The 19,282-nt window shown below is 36.7% G+C and overlaps 1 protein-coding gene and 1 long non-coding RNA gene across 2 annotated transcripts; one reads left to right on the forward strand and one right to left on the reverse strand.

Annotated features, from left to right (window-relative positions):
* Nucleotides 1-9,695: 9,695 nt before the first annotated feature.
* Nucleotides 9,696-11,449, forward strand: LOC138903861 (uncharacterized). Its single transcript, XR_011413185.1, has 2 exons — nucleotides 9,696-10,066; nucleotides 11,187-11,449. It is a non-coding gene; the product is annotated as an uncharacterized lncRNA (long non-coding RNA).
* A 3,763-nt stretch (nucleotides 11,450-15,212) lies between these two features.
* Nucleotides 15,213-18,226, reverse strand: LOC138903862 (uncharacterized). The gene is made up of 2 exons (XM_070192434.1): nucleotides 16,408-18,226; nucleotides 15,213-15,676 (listed from the first exon to the last, which is right to left on the reverse strand). Exons 1-2 carry the CDS (start codon nucleotides 18,107-18,109, stop codon nucleotides 15,435-15,437), a joined length of 1,944 nt encoding a protein of 647 aa, XP_070048535.1. The 5' UTR covers nucleotides 18,110-18,226; the 3' UTR covers nucleotides 15,213-15,434.
* Nucleotides 18,227-19,282: the final 1,056 nt, after the last annotated feature.

Raw genomic sequence — 19,282 nt, forward strand, 5'->3', positions numbered from 1 at the left:
AGACTTATAAGGATGTTTTAAAAACTTAGACTCAACACATATTTGATATTTTGATTTACTACACTCGAATTTAGGGAATACTTCTAAAATAATTAACTTCCGCAAGGTTTTGTAATTGACATGTCCTAAACGAATATGCCATAAATTATTTGACTCCAATAAATAAGAAGAAGCTGAAATTTTATTCATACTGTGAACAACCATTATATTTAGTTTGAAGAGGCCCTCTATGAGGTATCCCTTTCCAACATGCATTTCATTCTTGCTTACAACAACTTTATCAGAAACAAATACACATTTGAATCAATTCTTAACAAGCAAAGAAGTAGAAACTAAATTCTTCCTAATAGTAGGAACATGAAGAATGTTGTAGAGCGTTAAAACCTTGCCGGAAGTCATCTTCAGGAATATCTTCCCATAACCTTCAATCTTGGCTGTTGCAGTATTTCCCATGGAAAGCCCTTCTTCGGGACCAGCAGTAGAGTAAGTCGCAAATGCTTCCTTGACAGCACAAACATGTCGAGTGGCTCCAGAGTCAATCCACCACTCCTTCGGATTTCCAACTAGGTTTCATTCCGAAAGCATTGCACACAGATCATCAATGTCATCATTCTTCTCCATTATGTTGGCTTGTCCCTTCTTCTTATACTTTTTCGTGAGACGACAATTAGGGGCTTTGTGAGCGGTTTTTCCACAATTGTAGCAGCTGCCCTTGAATGTTTTTTTGTTCTACTCCTTAGTCTGTCTAGAAGACCTCTTTCTCTTCTTACTTTTTGGAGAAGTCTCCTCAACGATATTACCTCCAATGATCGTTGAATTTCCACGAGAATTCTTCTCGGCTGTTTTGTTGTGTTCCTCAATCTTGAGACGAATCACAAGACCTTCCAACTTCATTTCTTTGCGCTTAGGCTTAAGATAGTTCTTAAAATCTCTCCACGAAGGAGGCAATTTTTCAATCATTGCAGCCACTTGAAATGCTTCATTCACGACTATACCTTCAGCAATAAGGTTATGAAAAATAAGTTGAAGCTCCTGAACTTGGGTTCCAATAGTTTTGTTGTATATCATTTTATAGTCTAGAAACATGGCGACCACGAACTTCTTCAAGCATGCATCTTCAGTCTTGTACTTCTTCTCAAGTGCGTCCCATAATTATTTCAAAGTATTCATCGCACTGTACACATTGTACAAGTCATCCTCTAAAGCGCTTAAGATATAGCCTTTGCAAAGAAAATCTGCTTGCTTCCACGCCTCAACAATCATGAATTTCTCGTTATCCGGCATGTCCGCAGCAGGCACTGGAGGTTCTTCACTAGTGAATTTCTGCATACTAAGTGTGGTAAGCCAGAAGAACACCCTTTGCTGCCATCCTTTGAAGTTGGCTCCGGAAAATTTCTCCGATTTCTCTGCCGGTGGAACAACAGTCTGGCTTGACGAGGCTATCCTCGTTGCCGCAACAGTCGCAGAAGAATTTCCGTTATCAATTGCCATTTCTCACTGTAAACAACAGAAGAATTCAATTAATGGCAAAACAAGAACAGTAAACAATACTGTTATTAACAAAAAATATTGTATGTATAATAAAAAAAAACCGAAGTTTTTTATATATTGTTTCATAGAAAACGATAAAGTTTTTATGTTTTCAAATCATTTTATGAATTTCAATACTCTGATGAAGTTTTTTATATCTTCAAATCAGAATAGTAAAATTCAGAAGGAGTAGAAAACCACACTGGTTTTAATCTCTACAAACAAAATACACAATATAATAAATTAACTTCCTTAAGATTGTTATAAATCTGTATTGTTGTAATAAACAATTAAACTTTCTGAAATATATAAACAAAACATAAAGTTAGTAATACTTGTTTAACGAAATAAATTCTAAAAAAACAATATAGGAATAAATCGAGCCCACTGAATACACAGTGTGTCCTTAAGGAAATTATTCCCCTCAAGTACCCGAGGTGCTGGAATATATCCTCCCACGAAAGAACGATTTAACTCACCGGAGGGTTGGTACCAAAACGCCGGTGAACAGCGAGTCACTCGAAGGCTGTAAAAACATACTGGAATTTTTGTGCAGAAGAAGAAGAAGAAGATCAGAAAATTTCGTAAGGAAATATTTTGGGATTCAAACTCTATTTATAGAGTTGCTGGCATTGTTTCTGAAAAGGTTTGCAACCTTTCAGAAACAGCCATGGCTGTTGGAACAGGGTCGCGGGTCATGGGTTATTTCGGATTGAATTTTTCGTTAATTAATTAATTGAAAGGAATTTTGTCCAAAAATATTAATCAATCAATCGATCTTTGACCAAATCTGAATCCAAAGCCGAAACCGAGCCGATCGAGCTACGACGATGACGGCGCGAGGCTTGCCTTCTTCTTGACTCTTTAAGAGCTAGAAGAAGAGCAATTATATATATACCCATCAAAAGCCTTTTCTTCCTCCAATATGGGACAATGTCCCTTTGCCAAGGAAGGAAACTCAAATATTTTATTTTTCCTCCATTTCTCATTCGCCCTCTTTAAGCTACACAAGCTTAAAATCCCAACAATCCCCCACATGAATTGGGAATGGCTATAAAATAAAGGAATGCACGGACGTGTGTGTGTTTTACATGCAAGAATTAATTGCATCTGGATAAGTAGGTTTCCCTTTGAACTTTCCGTAGTGAACTTATATCGGATATACTCGGTCAATCGGTAGATTTGATATCTTTGAACCGTCGAGCTTTGTTGTATACCTAGACAACATAAGTCACACAATCAATCCTTAACCATCTATGGTTCTCACGGTTGTGTTCGTTTCAGCCATGAACACCGCCTGGTTTCATGAGTGCTTAGAGAATGGGCCTTTACTTTCATTCCCCTTGAAGCGGCTTACACTTCACACTCACATAGGTGATTTCTAAACGTGTAATCCTATAGACACACTATCTGGTCATATCCTGCCAGACTTAGCAAATCATTAAAAAACCTTTAAGCTTTGTTGACTCATCAAAAAGCCTTAATGCTTTACCTCGATTTTTGAACATTGTCTTCATCACGATAATGGGTTGAGTTATTTGACAATGTTGAACCGTCATTCATAACTTTGTTTGATCCCTTTAAACCTAGCTCGTGGGATCTCCAGTCTGCTAGGTAGAGTTGCCGCCATGATGACTTGTCCTAGACCTTAACCACATTCCCTTTGATGATCTTTCAACTGCCTTTCTAGATAGGCCTTTTGTAAGTGGATCTGACACGTTATCTCTTGACTTTACGTATTCAATTGTGATCACACCACTAGAGAGTAGTTGTCTAACGGTATTGTGTCTCCGTCGTATATGACGAGATTTTCCGTTTTACATAACGCTCTCTGCCCTGCCTATTGCTGCTTGACTATCACAATGTATACAAATAGGTGCTAAAGGTTTGGGCCAAAATGGAATATCTTCCAAGAAATTCCGGAGCCATTCAGCTTCTTCACCGGCCTTATCTAAAGCTATGAATTCAGATTCCATTGTAGAACGGGCGATGCATGTTTGTTTGGATGATTTCCAAGACACTGCTCCACCCCCAATTGTGAAAACATATTCACTCGTGGATTTAACTTCAGATGATCCAGTGATCCAATTTGCATCACTATATCCCTCGATCACGGAGGGATATTTGTTATAATGCAAAGCATAATTTTGGGTATGTTTGAGATACCCCAAAACTCATTTTATTGCCATCCAATGTATGTGATTGGGATTACTTGTAAACCGACTCAATTTACTAATAGCACATGCTATATCTGGTCGCGTACAATTCATGATATACATCAAACTTCCCAATACTCTTGCATAATCCAGCTGTGAGTCACTTTCACCTTCATTCTTTTGAAGTGCATAACTCACGTCAATTGGAGTCTTGGCAATTTTGAAATCCAAATACTTGAACTTGTCAAGTACCTTTTCAATGTAGTGAGACTGTGATAATGCTAGACCTAGTGGAGTCTTGTGAATTCTGATTCCTAAGATCACATCATCAACTCCTACGTCTTTCATATCGAATTTGCTAGCCAACATGCGCTTAGTAGCATTTATATCTTCCATGTTTTTGCTCATTATCAACATGCCATCAACATATAAACAAACAATGACTTCATGACCTGGAGTATTTTTAATGTAAACACATTTGTCGCACTCGTTGATTTTAAACCCACTTGCCAACATTGTTTGGTCAAATTTGGCATGTCATTGTTTGGGTGCTTGTTTAAGTCCATAAAGCGACTTAACAAGTTTGCACACTTTCTTTTCTTTACCAGTTATCACAAAACCCTCAGGTTGTTCTATGTAAATCTCTTCCTCTAATTCTCCATTTACGAAAGTTGTTTAACATCCATTTGATGGATTTCAAGACCATACACGGCCGCTAGTGCCACTAACACCCTAATAGATGTTATCCTCATTACTGGCGAGTAAGTGTCAAAGTAATCAAGGCCTTCCTTTTGTCTACAACCTTTGACAACAAGTTTTGCCTTATATTTATCAATAGTGCCATCAACTTTCACTTTCCGTTTAAAGATCCATTTCGAACCTAAAGGCTTATTTCCTGGAGGAAGATCTACCAATTCCCATGTATGGTTATCCAAAATTGATTGAATCTCACTATTGACTGCCTCTTTTCAAAACGATGAATTAAAAGATGACATAGCTGCTTTAAAAGTTTGAGGCTCATTTTCAAGCAAGAATGTCACAAAATCTGGTCCAAAGGAAGTAGATGTTCTTTGAAGTTTGCTACGCCTTGGATCTTCTATACTTGGAGTATTTACCTTTGGTTCTTCTCGAGGTCATTTAGGTCTTTCACTTAGCGACTCATATTCAATTGTATACGGATAGATGCTTTCAAAGAATTCAGCATTATCTGATTCCATTACCGTATTAATGTGAATTTCGGTATTATCGGATTTATGAACCAAAACCCGACATGCTTTACTGTTTGTAGCATATCCAATGAAAACGCAATCAATAGTTTTTAGTCCGATTTTAACCCTTTTAGGTAAAGGAACTTGTACCATTGCTAGACACCCCCACACTTTGAAATATTTCAAGTTGGGTTTTCTTCCTTTTTATTTTTCATATGGAATAAATTACGTTTTGCTGTGGGGTACTCTGTTGAGTGTTCGGTTAGCTGTAAGGATAGCTTCACCCTACAAACTCTGCGGTAATTCGGAACTTATTAATAAAGAATTCATCATTTCCTTTAATGTACAATTTTTCCTTTCCGTAATTCCATTGGATTGAGGTGTGTAAGGTGCAGTAGTTTGATGGATAATTCAATATTCCGAACATATTTCTGCAAACGAGAATTCATATTCTCCACCCCTATCACTTCTAATCATTTTGATATTTTTATTCAATTGATTCTTCACTTCATTCTTGTGTTGCTTAAATGCTTCAATTACTTCATCCTTACTATTAAGCAAATAAACATAACAATATCGAGTGCAATCGTCAATAAAAGTAATAAAATACTTTTTCCCACCTTGTGATGGTGTCTACTTCATATCACAAATGTCAGTATGAATTAAGTCTAGAGGATTTGAATTCCTTTCAATAGACTTATAAGGATGTTTTACAAACTTAGACTCAACATATATTTAACATTTTGATTTATTACACTCGAATTTAGGGAATACTTCTAAATTAATTAACTTCCGCAAGGTTTTGTAATTGACATGTCCTAAACGAATATGCCATAAAGCATTTGACTCCAATAAATAAGAAGCTGAAATTTTATTCATACTGTCAACAACCATTACATTTAGTTTGAAGAGGCCCTCTGTGAGGTAGCCCTTTCCAACATACATTTCATTCTTGCTTACAATAACTTTATCAGAAACAAATACACATTTGAATCCATTCTTAACAAGCAAAGAAATAGAAATTAAATTCCTCCTAATAGTAGGAACATGAAGAACGTTATTGAGCGTTAACACCTTGCCGGAAGTCATCTTCAGGAATATTTTCCCATAACCTTGAATCTTGGTTGTTGCAGTATTTCCCATGGATAGCTCTTTTTCGGGACCAGCTGTAGAGTAAGTCGTAAATGCTTCCTTGACAGCACAAACATGTCGAGTGGCTCTAGAGTCAATCCACCACTCCTTCGGATTTCCAACTAGGTTTCATTCCGAAAGCATTGCACACAGATCATCAATGTCATCATTATTCTCCATTATGTTGGCTTGTCCCTTTTCTTATACTTTTTCGGGAGACGACAATCAGGGGCTTTGTGACCGATTTTTCCACAATTGTAGCAGTTGCCCTTGAATTTCTTTTTGTTCTACTCTTTAGTCTGTCCAGAAGACCTCTTTCTCTTCTTACTTTTTGGAGTAGTCTCCTCAATGATATTAGCTCCCATGATCGTTGAATTTCCACGAGACTTTTTCTCGGTTGTTTTGTTGTCTTCCTCAATCTTGAGACGAATCACAAGATCTTCCAACTTCATTTCTTTGCGCTTGTGCTTAAGATAGTTCTTGAAATCTTTCCACGAAGGAGGCAATTTTTCAATCATTGCATCCACTTGAAATGCTTCATTCACGACCATACCTTCAGCAATAAGGTCATGAAAAATAAGTTGAAGCTCCTGAACTTGGGTTCCAAGAGTTTTGTTGTCTATCATTTTATAGTCTAGAAACTTGGCAACCACGAATTTCTTCAAGCATGCATCTTCAGTCTTGTACTTCTTCTCAAGTGCGTCCCATAATTCTTTCAAAGTATTCATCGCACTGTACACATTGTACAAGTCATCCTCTAAAGCGCTTAAGATATAGCCTTTGCAAAGAAAATCTGCTTGCTTCCACGCCTCAACAATCATGAATTTCTCGTTATCCGGCATGTACGCAGCATGCACTGGAGGTTCTTTACTAGTGAATTTCTGCATACCAAGTGTGGTAAGCCAGAAGAACACCCTTTGCTACCATCCTTTGAAGTTGGCTCCGGAAACTTTGTTCGGTTTCTCTGCCGGTGGAACAACAGTCTGGCTTGACGAGGCTATCCTCGTTGCCGCAACAGTCGCAGAAGAATTTCCGTTATCAATTGCCATTTCTCACTGTAAACAACAGAAGAATTCAATTAATGGCAAAACAAGAACAGTAAACAATATTGTTATTAACAAAAAAAACTGTATGTATAATAAATAAAACCGAAGTTTTTTATATACTGTTTCACAAAAAACAATGAAGTTTTTATGTTTTTAAATCGTTTTATGAATTTCAATACTGTGACGAAGTTTTTTATATCTTTAAATCAGAATAATAAAATTCAAAAGGAGGAGAAAACAACACAGGTTTTAATCTCTACAAATAAAATATAGAATATAATAAATTAATTTCCTTAAGATTGTTATAAATCTGTATTGCTGTAATAAATAATTAAACTTTCTGAAATATATAAACAAAACAGAAAGTTAGTAATACTTGTTTAACGAAATAAATTCTAGAAAAACAGTATAGGAATAAATCGAGCCCACTGAATACACAGTGTGTCCTTAAGGAAATTATTCTCCTCAAGTACCCGAGGTGCTGGAATATATCCTCCCAGGATAGAACGATTTAACTCACCGGAGGGTTGGTACCAAAATGCCGGTGAACAGCGAGCCACTCAAAGTCTGTAAAAACACACTGGAATTTTTGTGCAGAAGAAGAAGAAGATCAGAAAATTTCGTCAGGAAAGATTCTGGGATTCAAAATATATTTATAGAGTTGCTGGCATTGTTTCTGAAAAGGTTTACAACCACAGGGTCGCGGGTCATGGGTTATTTCGGATTGAATTTTTCGTTAATTATTTAATTAATTAATTAAATAATTGAAAGAAATTTTGTCCAAAAAGATTAATCAATCGATCTTTGACCGAATCCGAATCCGAATCCGAGCGAGCGAGCGAGCAACGACGACGACGCGAGGTTTGCCTTCTTCTTAACTCTTTAAGAGCTAGAAGAAGAGCAATTATATATATACCCATCAAAAGCCTTTTCTTCCTCCAATATGGGACAATGTCCCTTTGCCAAGGAAGGAAACTCAAATATTTCATTTTTCCTCCATTTGTCATTCACCCTTTTTAAGCTACATAAGCTTAAAATCTCAACACTAAGTTCATATGACAGAAGACATATGGAAATGTAACAGATTACAGATCCACAAAATGTGCTAGATCAACAGAATGGTATTCATACACCATCAGAATTCTGAGTATCAAACCACATTTACAAATAATTAGAAGTTAAATTACTATGCATTCTTTCCCTTGATCGATGAAATATCAATTCCAATGTGGATGTCTGCTCGGGATACTTTCAGTCAATTTTTTGGGAAACAACACATGGGAACTTCACAATGAAAAGAAGCAAATAAAACCAGAAAAAAGGCTCTCAACCCTATAATGAATAAGATAACTATGTAGCTAATACATACCTCTACCAATGGCAAGCGGTGCGGGGCGGGTTCTGCCTTAACCCGCAAAATTTCAATCCGCCCCGTCCCCGTCCCGCATAGCACTTTACCCATATTCACCCGCCCCGCATCCCATCCGCGTCTACCTGCCCCGCCCAAAATATTTATTTTTTAAAAAAATTGTCTTATTTTTATGTTTATTCATTTGTGCTTTCAATTATATTTGTATATATGCCATTGTCAATCTAAATTTTTCCTTTTTAACGGTAAGCAATTAAGTAGATAAGCATACAGAAGCTAAACACTAAGACTGAACATTAATAACAATATCTTTTGTTATTTGTGTTTTTCTTTTTGCTTTATAATTCATTTAAGTATTTGTAAATTTAAGCTGGATTCTCTCACTATTTACAAGAAAGATAAGCACCGAAAAATTTGAAAGTTTTCACCGAAATCGGAAGCTAAATCACAGAATAAACCAAATTAAATTCTTAAGGTATTAATTGCTGGAAGTTAAGTCTACAGGTTTAGGTGATAGAACGATTTCAATACTTAATATGATTTGATTTCTATATAAAGAATTTGAATCTTCTGCATTCTACCACTGATAGAGAGCTTCAGGCTTCTGTCTTTAGAGGTAGAGCCGAGTGTGAGCACATAATTTTTGCCTAATATAAAATTACTCCTAAAAATTACAAAAACAAATAGCTTTAAATTATTTTATAGAATTTTTCTCTATTGTTTTACTTAGTTTTCTTTGTACGTACTCATGTTTGATGCATTTTTTAAGTTGCATTTTTAAGTCCTAAAGAAAATGCAAAAATATTTTGAATCTTTACATTTTTAGATTTTAATTGCATTTGTAAAACACTAAAAATACCAAAAATACATTAGTAACTTTACATGCATTTGTTAGCTAAATGAATTAGTTAATTGTTAATAAAATAGGTCATTAGATTAATTTTGTAAATTAGTTGAAATTAGCAGTGTTAAATAAATTGGTTATTCTTGAAAAAGAAAAGAAAGGAAAGAAAGGCTATTTGCCTTGTCATCAAATTGGGCCAGTTTGACCAGCAGCCCAGTCAAATCTACCCGCCCCAATTCACTTAACCTAGTCCTATACGGTCCGGTTCCCCTTTAACCCAAAACGACCCCGTTTTGACATCTTCAAATCCCCGCCGTTCATGCACCAGATCCAACGGCCTAGAACTCAACACCCCCTTTAGATTTAATTGTCTGAATCCCTTCCTAACCCTAGAGACCCCATTACATTTCATCTCTTTCACCCCTCTCTCACCACTTGTTGTCTCCGCCGCCGAAAATCGCCCTACGGCGGCGGACAGTCTCCAAACGACCCCAAATCGTCACCACACAATCCCTAGCCTCCGCTAATCACTAACCTACCATTAGTTTCCCCAAAATCCCTACCAAACTTGTCAACTTTCAGATCTAAAAATTCAGAAAAACTAATCTTTCCCTCTTCTGATTTCTTGGGTGATACCAACTCTTTGTGGTCTAGAACTTAAGTTAATTGATTGCTCTTGATGAGAGAAATCTATTGACGTTGATTTTAGCTCATTTCAAAGTCATCGGAATTTGACTGGCCCATCATATTCCCATCGCTGGTTTGTTTGAGGTCATAAATAGGTAAATTCCACTCTCATTCCCTTTTAAATTAGTTGATTCTGGTCATTTTCCCTCTTTTTTCTGATTGGTTCGTATGAAATTTGTTGAGTCATTTAGGTCTATTAAATTTGTATTGGATTGAGCATGATCAATATCATTTAAGGATCAATCTCTTAGTTTTGTTGGTTCTGGTCATGTTTCGTTAATTGGGGAAGGATGGTCATATGGTTCAATTTGTTTGGGGCTGACAAAGGTAATTAGTGGGCCTCAGGCCCAGACTGGTATAGCCTGGTCTTTTTACTCATGGCCCAGAACCTAAGAAGATATAGGTTAAAAGGCATGGCAAAAATAGGGAATCTTGCTTAGTCATTTAGGGAGTTTCTAGAAGGTTTAAAGTGCAGTAAAAAACAAGGGAATTGAGGTCATTTTAGTTAAGTATAGAGAGTAAAAGGGCTGGAAAAATGAGAAAACAACTGTCCTTTTTCAGTTACAACAGGTGCCCTTCTTTCCTAAAAATCAGCTGACATTCCCTAAATTCACGCTGAAATATTCCCCATCAGACCCTCTCTCATCTTATTTTGAGCATAGCATATATCGTCAAGGCACTCATCATTCTTCTCAAATACACTCACAGATATACACCGATCATCTGAGAAAAAACTCCAGAATTCCTTCTTTATTCTTGTTGATTTATACACTGATTTCTAAAGGAAAAACACTCTGAAGTTTTAAAAGAGGTGGTTAAGCTTCAAGCTGTGAAAGTTCAGACTCTATTTTGGTTCTTCACTGTTATTTCTGCTGCTAGAAATCACTGTTTTTCTGCTGCTAGAAATCACTGCTTCTGCTGGATTCTGCTTTCTTTCCTGATCTTATTTGTTCAAGTTTGTTGTTGTACTGCTATTTAGGTATGTGCCTAATTAAATTGTAACTTTCAGTTGGTGTTTGAACGAAGCATAAGTGATGGTATTCTTTCCTATATATGATTTCATGGATTCAGCATGTTTGTTTAGGCTTCAAAGTTGCTATACTCTTCCTCTGTTAGTTTTTGATGTTAGCATGTGTTGAAGTTGCATTATAAATTGCTGAATGGTCGTCGACTAGTACATCATCTCTTGACAGCATGTTATTATTTGAATTGAAGATACGCGCCTGAAATGACACTAAGGATGGTAAAGAAATGGGTTTGACCACCAGTTGGTTAGATTCATTCCTGAAGAAGCTCAGTTCCATCAGTTTAGTCATGGGAGTCAATAGCCTCATGACTCCCTGTTTACTCATGTCAATATGCAAGAAAGATCGGATATTAGTTTGGTTGTTTTTGAAACTTTGAAGTTTAAATTGTAGACTAATGGTTGTAATAGCATCATATGAAGTTTGAGATTTTTAAAATTAGTCATTTGTAATCTGTGGTGTGTGTATTGTTAATTTTAGTTTTGTTACAACTTCAAAGCTGTAATTAAATCAAGTTTTCCACCCAAGTAGCTTTATCATGTTTGCATAAATGTTCTGACTCTTCAAACTAGTTCAAGATAACGTTACAGATTATAGTATGAGTCAAAGTGAAGCATAAAAAAAAAATAGTTTGGCGAGTTTATTTCGTGCACAATATGATTAAATGCACATCTTCTGAGGCAAAATCCTAGGAACGTTGGTTTACATAATTAGAATCGTTGTTTAATGCCTTTATCTTATTCATTTTCAAAGTATAGCTTCCATATAATTGTAGTCGAATTGGTGTTATAGATTAAATTAGTGAATTGTTCAGTTGGTTCCCTTTAATTCCGGCTATTGATAAATTCAGGCTATTATAAATAATAAGGGCTAAGTGTAACTGTGTGACACTTCATGAAGTGGGCATGGGACGAATGTGAGACAGCTTTACCAAAAATGGATTCAGGACAGAGAGGCCGCTCATAGAATGGCCCATTTCTCTTTAAAAGAGGAACGATCAAACAATTCTCAGTTTTCTCCGACGATTCAATTAGTTCACGTATACATCATTTCCACAAATTCATATCCATAATCATGACTTCAAACGTAATCCAAAGTAGTTTAGGAAAGTAATTCACGAACATTCGTAGTTTGCTTTATGCGCGTTTAAATAAAATGATCGTGACTATGGGTACGGTTCTCGTGTCATAGTCATGATATGTGATCCCCAAGTCGAGTGTGCGTTTCACATGGTGCGATTCGCAATGTGTACAAAAACAAACGAGTGCGCGACATCGCGATTTGTTCAAACAAATTCCATAAATACTAAAAGCGGTTTTTAAAAGTAAAAAATGCACGTTAGGTTTCAAATATGCAATAAATCAGATAATTAGGTCAATTATTAATAGTTGAGTAATCGTGCTAAAATCAGAATCTGGGAATGCCTAACACCTTCTCCTGGGTTAACAGAATTCCTTACCCGGTCTTCTGGATTTCGCAGACTTTAAACAGAGTCAAATTTCCTCGATTTGGGATTTAAAATAAACCGGTGACTTGGGACACCATCATAATTTTTTCAAGTGACGACTCTGAATTAAATAAATAATTAATCTCATTTCGAATAATGTCACTTTAATGGGAAAAACTCCCTTATCTTCGGAAAAAGGAGGTGTGACACCGAGAGGGGAACAAAAAAGACCGAAGAGAATTAGCAGAAAGTCACAAACCTGCAACCACACCCGCACCGCACAGATATTCAAAAAGATATATTTTAATCCGCCCCGCACTGCCTCACTCCCGCATTTGTCTAACCCCCCCTCCCCCGCACCCGCACCACCCCATTACCATCCCTACATACCTCTGTGATGCAACATTGACAATGATAAGGATGTTTCCCTTGTAAATGCTGAGATCAACATCATTACCCTCAGCATCCTGTAAAAGTCAAATGAAGTTCAGTATTACAAAATCTTATCAAGATTACAGCTTAAACTGTATTATCCTGAGAAAAAAATACTCTCAACCTTAGTGTTATATAAATGAAAAAGCACTCAAAACCAATTTTTTTTAACTATAAAGAAACGAAAACGAACCCCATGTTTGGATAACAAATACTACAACAGACCTTAGTTTGTTGCGAGCCCTAAATGGATACCATATATCACAACTCTACACCTGCTACTTATCTTTTTTTCCAATGACCGAGAAATCCTCGGGGCTTAGTGCTCACTGCTCACAGTTCAAAATTCAATGGATCCCCTCCGCCCTTTGTTCAACCTGGGGCGTGCGTAATGCAATCTGGAAATCAGAAATGAGATGAACAATCTAGGAGTTGTAGAAACTCGAAGAAGGTGATAGCTAGGTCAGGGAATTAATCGAGATATTAGCTGAAGAAGTGAGTAGAGAGAAAGAGAGATTGATCTTATTGATGAAAATGATGATTACATTCACAATGTAAATACAATGTATTTATAAAGCGTGTAACTGAAGACTCAACTAACTCCTCTGACACTAACTTACTCAACTAACACCAGCAACTATAACTAACTTGTCTAACCAACTCTGCCACGTCGGATTCCAGCTCAACATTTTGCATTCTTGCATCAATACCCCCTGCTAAAGAACACCCTTGACCTCAAGGGTGAAATGAAGGAAACCTATGCTGTAATTCAAAAAGAAACTCCCAGGTTTCTTGAGAACTATCAATGCCAGTCCATTTCACAAGAACTTGACAAACAGCCTTGTTACCCCTCTTCACTAATCACCTGTTGAGCACCATCTCAGGTAGTGGACAATAAGGGCTTGATAGGTGAAATACAAGAGGATGGTTGATAGTATTTGGAATTACCGAGCACTTTTTCAGTTTTGATACATGGAAGGTGGGATGAATTAGAACATCAGCAGGCAACAACAATCGATAGCATCAATACGATATGGACCAAAATATTTGGCTGCTAGCTTGTTGAATGGTCGACTTGCCACAGAGATCTGTCTATAAGGCTGAGGCTTCAAGTACACCCAATCACCAACTGCAAAGCTTTTGTCTGATCTATGTTTTGACCAAATCCCTCATTCTTTGTTGAGCTCGAGTAATATGAAAGTTTAAGAGTTGAATGACAGCTTCTCGAGCAGCTAAGGATCTGTCCACCACTTTATTGGCAGCCTCACCACCTAAATAAGGGAGGTGAAGAGGTGGGTTTTAACCATACAAAACTTCATATGGTGTACCTTTGATGGTAGTGTGATAGGTGGTGTTATACCACCACTCGGCAAGGGGTAAATAGGATGACCATTCCTTAGGACTATCAGAACAAAAGCATCTCAGATAAGTTTCTAAGGTTCTGTTTAAAACCTTTGTCTGTCCATCTGTTTGTGGATGGTAGGCTGTGGATCTTTGTAGCTGAACTCCTTGTAAGGTGAATAATTCTTTCCAGAAGTTGCTGAGGAATACATGATCTCTGTCACTAGTCATAGTAGCAGACATACCATGCAACTTAAAGACATTGTCAAGGAAACACTGGCCACTGAATGAGTAGTATAGGGATGGGATCAGCTCATAAAATGACCATATTTACTCAATCTGTCGACCACCACCAGAATTACCTCTTTACCATTGGGTTTAGGTAATCCTTCAATGAAATCAAGGCAAATATCAGTCCAAACTCCATCCGAAATTAGTAATGGTTGCAATAAACCAGGATATGCAGCAGCATCATATTTGTGTCTTTGACAAATATCACATTTACTAATGAACTCCCTTGTGCCCTTACTAAGAGACTTCCAGTAAAATAATGACTCTAGCTTCTTGATAGTGGCATCCATACCTGAATGGCTCCCTTGAGTAGTAGCATGCCATAGAATAATAATAGAATTCTTTAACTGTGGATCATCTCCAACCACTAGCCTGCCTTTCCATCTCAGTTGATCATTACTCCAGGTGAATAACTTAAATGGCTGCCCTTTCACTTTAGCAATAACCTCTTGCAAGTATGGATCATTGAGCCAAGTGTGATTAATTTGCTCCCATAAAGAATCATTTGGTGTTAATAATGAAATGGCTAAAAACTCAGCTTCAGGTTTTCCAGATAAGGTATCAGCAGCCTTATTTTCTGCTCCTTTTTTATACTCAATAGAGAAATCAAAAGCCATGAGTTTTAGAAATCCCAGCCACTTGGAAATCAATGTGTAAATGCTGATACTTCAAAGCTTTCTGATCAGTTTTAAAAATAAACCTTCTTCCCAGCAGATAATGTTCCCACTTAGTAACAGCAAATATGAGAGCCAAAAGTTCTCTATCATATACAGACATAGCTTGATGTCTAGGAGCTAATGACTTGCTAATATAGGCTATGGGGTATCCTTGTTGTATCAGGACAACACCAATACCCTTTCCACTAGCATCTGTTTCTACTACAAATACCTTAGAGTAGTCAGGCATAGCAAGTATATGAGTAGAGACCTAAGCTTGTTTAAGCTTTAAGAAGACTGTTGTAGACTCCTCTGTCCATAGGAATCCATCCTTCTTCAACAGCTCATGCAATGGCTTGCAAATGGAACCAAAACCTTGTATGAACCTCATATAATATCCAGCAAGGCCTAGGAAACCTCTCAGCTGTTTAATGTTTCTAGGGACAGGCCATTGTTGGACAGCGGCATTCTTTTTTGGATCTGTAGACACCCCTTCTGCACTGATGAAATAACCTAGATATTCCACTTTAGGTACTCCAAATGCACACTTAGAAAGTTTAGCATATAACTGATATCTTTTCATAAGATCAAATACAGCTTTCACATGATCAATGTGATCAGTCATGCTCCTGCTATAGATCAAGATGTCATCAAAAAAAAAACCAACACTGATTTCCTTAACAAAGGTTTGAAGACAGAATTCATAAGGCTCTGGAATAAGGATGGAGCATAAGTTAAGCCAAAAGGCATAACCAAGAATTCATAGTGGCCTTCATGGGTCTTGAAGACTGTTTTATAAGTATCACCTTCTGCCATCCTTAATTGGTGATAACAAGCTCTAAGGTCTATTTTTAAGAACACCTCTGCTCCTCCTAGCTCATCTAATAAATCCTCTATTATAGGTATAGGAAACTTATCTTTTATTGTTAGCTGATTTAGTTCTCTATAATCAACACAAAGACACCAGCTTCCATCTATTTTTCCAACCAACACCACAGGTGAAGCATAGGGGCTGGTGCTATGTTGAATAACCCCTTGATCCAACATCTCTTGAACCAATTTTTCAATAATATCCTTATTAACTCCAGGATATCTATAAGGCCTGTTATTCACAGGACATGCAGACTCAATGAGAGGAATTCTATGATCAAAAGAACCTCTGTGAGGTGGTAATGTGGTAGGTAACTCAAATATGCTAGAGTACCGTTCCATTAAGAAAGATAAAGTTGAAGGTATTTCAGTACCTTGAATAGCTTGTATATGGTGGCAGTGATTGCTCTCCTCTTCAGAACTGATTACTGTCATCATGAAGAACTGAGTATCCACTCCATTCTTCTTTGCTAATGAGTTGGCCTTAGCTGCTTTGAGTTGACTGGTGACACCCCTCAGTACATGATTATTCCCTTGATACACAAATTCAATGATTCTATTCCTAATATCAAATAGAATTCTTCCCAAGGTACTTAGCCATTGCACCCCCAAGACTATATCCACATTTCCTAGTGGTAAAAGTAAGAAATCTGAGGAGAATATAGTACCTTGTAGCAACCATTGCATATTCTTACACACTGAAGTTGTTTGTACTTTCCTACCATCTGCCACACTAATAGACTGCTCTACTATAGGACTAGCTTTACACCCCAATCTCTTGGCCACCTCTAGATCAATGAAATTATGTATACTTCCAGTATCAATCAAGACTTGTAATGGTCTTTTCTCATGATAACCAGTTACTCTAATCGCTTGGTATCCAGTAACACCAGTAAAGGCTTGCAAGGAGATTGTCATAAATTCATATATTCCCTCTACAGCTTCTTGTAGTGATTCTCCTACCTCCACTTCAATTCTTGTATCTTCCTCATTTAATTCTACCATGAATATATGTCTTTTTGCTTTACAACTATGCCCAGGTACATACTTTTCATCGGAGAAAAAACACAACCCATTGGCTCTTTTTTCATCCATCTCTGCTGCAGTCAATCTTCTACCAGAACTGTTGCTATTAATTCTGTTAGGTTTATTAGGATTAAGTTCAAATGGTCTTTTGAAAGTGGAGCTTGGTATAGGAGGTTTTTGGGAATTCTGTAGTTTGGTTTGAATGGGAATGGGTAGGATATGATTAGGTGATCTAACAACAGGTTTGAGGCCCCAAGACTGAGCCTGAGCTTCAAAGACACCTTCCTGCAGCCTAGCAATCTTATAAGCTTGCATAAATGTTCTTGGTGATTGGATCTTAACAGCTTTATTAAGTTCTGGCTTTAATCCTCCCAAAAAACAACTTATAGCATTATCATTTGCTAGATTAACTTCAGTCAATAACCTATCAAATTCAGCCTGATATTCTCCTACACTACCAATCTGTTTTAGATTTTTAATGGATTCCATAGGATCCTCAAATCCTTCTCCAAACCTTTCATTTAAAGCCAACGCATATTCAGTCCAAGTAGGAAAAGCAACTATATTCCGAGATCTCATATAAGATCTATGCCAAGCAATGACTTCACCATCAAAATGAATAGAAGCCGCATTCACCCTCTCATCGAAAGTGACTTCCTCCATAGAAAAGACATGGTCCACCTTATACAACCATGATCTCAAATCACTTCCAGAATATTGAGAAAACTCCAATCTAGAATATCGGATAAAGAGATTATTACCAGTTGAAGTAGAACCTATGTGCATTTCCCTCTGTCGATGAATACGAATGGGACATGTTGAAGAATCACCATCAATTGAGGGTTCAACTCCAAATTGTGCTGCTCCTTTGTTCCTCTGCTTCATAAATCTAATTGCTTCCTTGATTTCGAACAGCTCCTTATCAGTCTGTGTGTTCCTTTCATTCATGTTGGTCATACCTTCCATTAATTTCTGTAATTGATCCTGAATTTCTGAAAATTTGTTTTCCATTCCTTCCGAAGATTTGTCCTGAACTTTATCCCCGCCCATGATGATATTGCCGAGAATCGTAAGCTTTGATACCAATTAATGCAATCTGGAAATCAGAAATGAAATGAACAATCTAGGAGTTGTAGCAACTCGAAGAAGATCATAGCTAGGTCAGGGAATTAACCGAGATATTAGCTGAAGAAGTGAGTAGAGAGAAAGAGAGATTGATCTTATTGATGAAAATGATGATTACATTCACGATGTGAATACAATGTATTTATAAAGTGTGTAACCGAAAACTCAACTAACTCCTCTGACACTACCTAACTCAACTGACACTAGCAACTATAACTAACTTGTCTAACCAACTCTGCCACGTCGGATTCCAGCTCAACATTTTCTATTCTTGCATCAGTGCGCCTAACCACACATCACAAGTTACGCGTCGCGCAAACCATTATCGTTTTTCCTCTAGCTTTAAAAGGGTCCGAAGATTCTCAACCTTATTCATTTAACAAGTTATCCCAACTACCTATACAACAGGTACTCTCTCTTTACACCAAACTCATAAATGAGTAAAATAATGAATTATCATTTAAATTGTTGCTTATCTGGGTTATTCGTATTCATACAAACAACACATAATAATTTACAAACCCACAACATCAAAATGATGCCTCAAAACGCAAAACCCCTAATTCATAGACCAAAAAAATAAACAAAAGCATAAATGAAAACAAAAATGAGCGACCTTTACACAAAAGAAAACAAAAAATGAAAACAAAAAATGAATTATCATTCTCATGTTTTTCTAATGGTGGTGATTCATTTCTATACAAAAACAATGTTCGATCACTTACAAACCGAGAAACTGCTGCCACATAACTCAATTTTTAATTCAGAGACTAATAAAACAAACAGAAGCAAGATTTCTATTTATAAAAACATAATTTAGGGGAAAACCCAAAATTATAACAAAGTAAAAGTGCTGACCTTGACAGTGAAGTCATAAATAGATTGAGGCTTGCTAGATTGGATGTTCATTGTACTATAATGTATCGTATTGTATTATACTGTATTGTTTGATGAATATAATGTTTGGATAGATTATATTGTTTGTCGTTGTTTCATGATATCATGCACCAGCAATATGAAGAATAAATTTGTAATATTATAAAGAAAAATTATGATATGTGATAAATTTATTATATAAAAAGGTAGGATACATGATAA

This window comes from Nicotiana tomentosiformis, unplaced genomic scaffold (genome assembly GCF_000390325.3).
Source record: "Nicotiana tomentosiformis unplaced genomic scaffold, ASM39032v3 Un00086, whole genome shotgun sequence".
Lineage (NCBI taxonomy): Eukaryota > Viridiplantae > Streptophyta > Magnoliopsida > Solanales > Solanaceae > Nicotiana > Nicotiana tomentosiformis.

Coding starts and splice junctions, on each gene's coding strand:
- LOC138903862 (XM_070192434.1), bottom strand. CDS start 18,109: ATGGGCGGGGATAAAGTTCAGGACAAATCTTCGGAAGGAATGGAAAAC. Junction 15,677..16,407: donor CCATATACAAGCTATTCAAG/GTACTGAAATAC, acceptor TGGAATATCTAG/GTTATTTCATCAGTGCAGAA.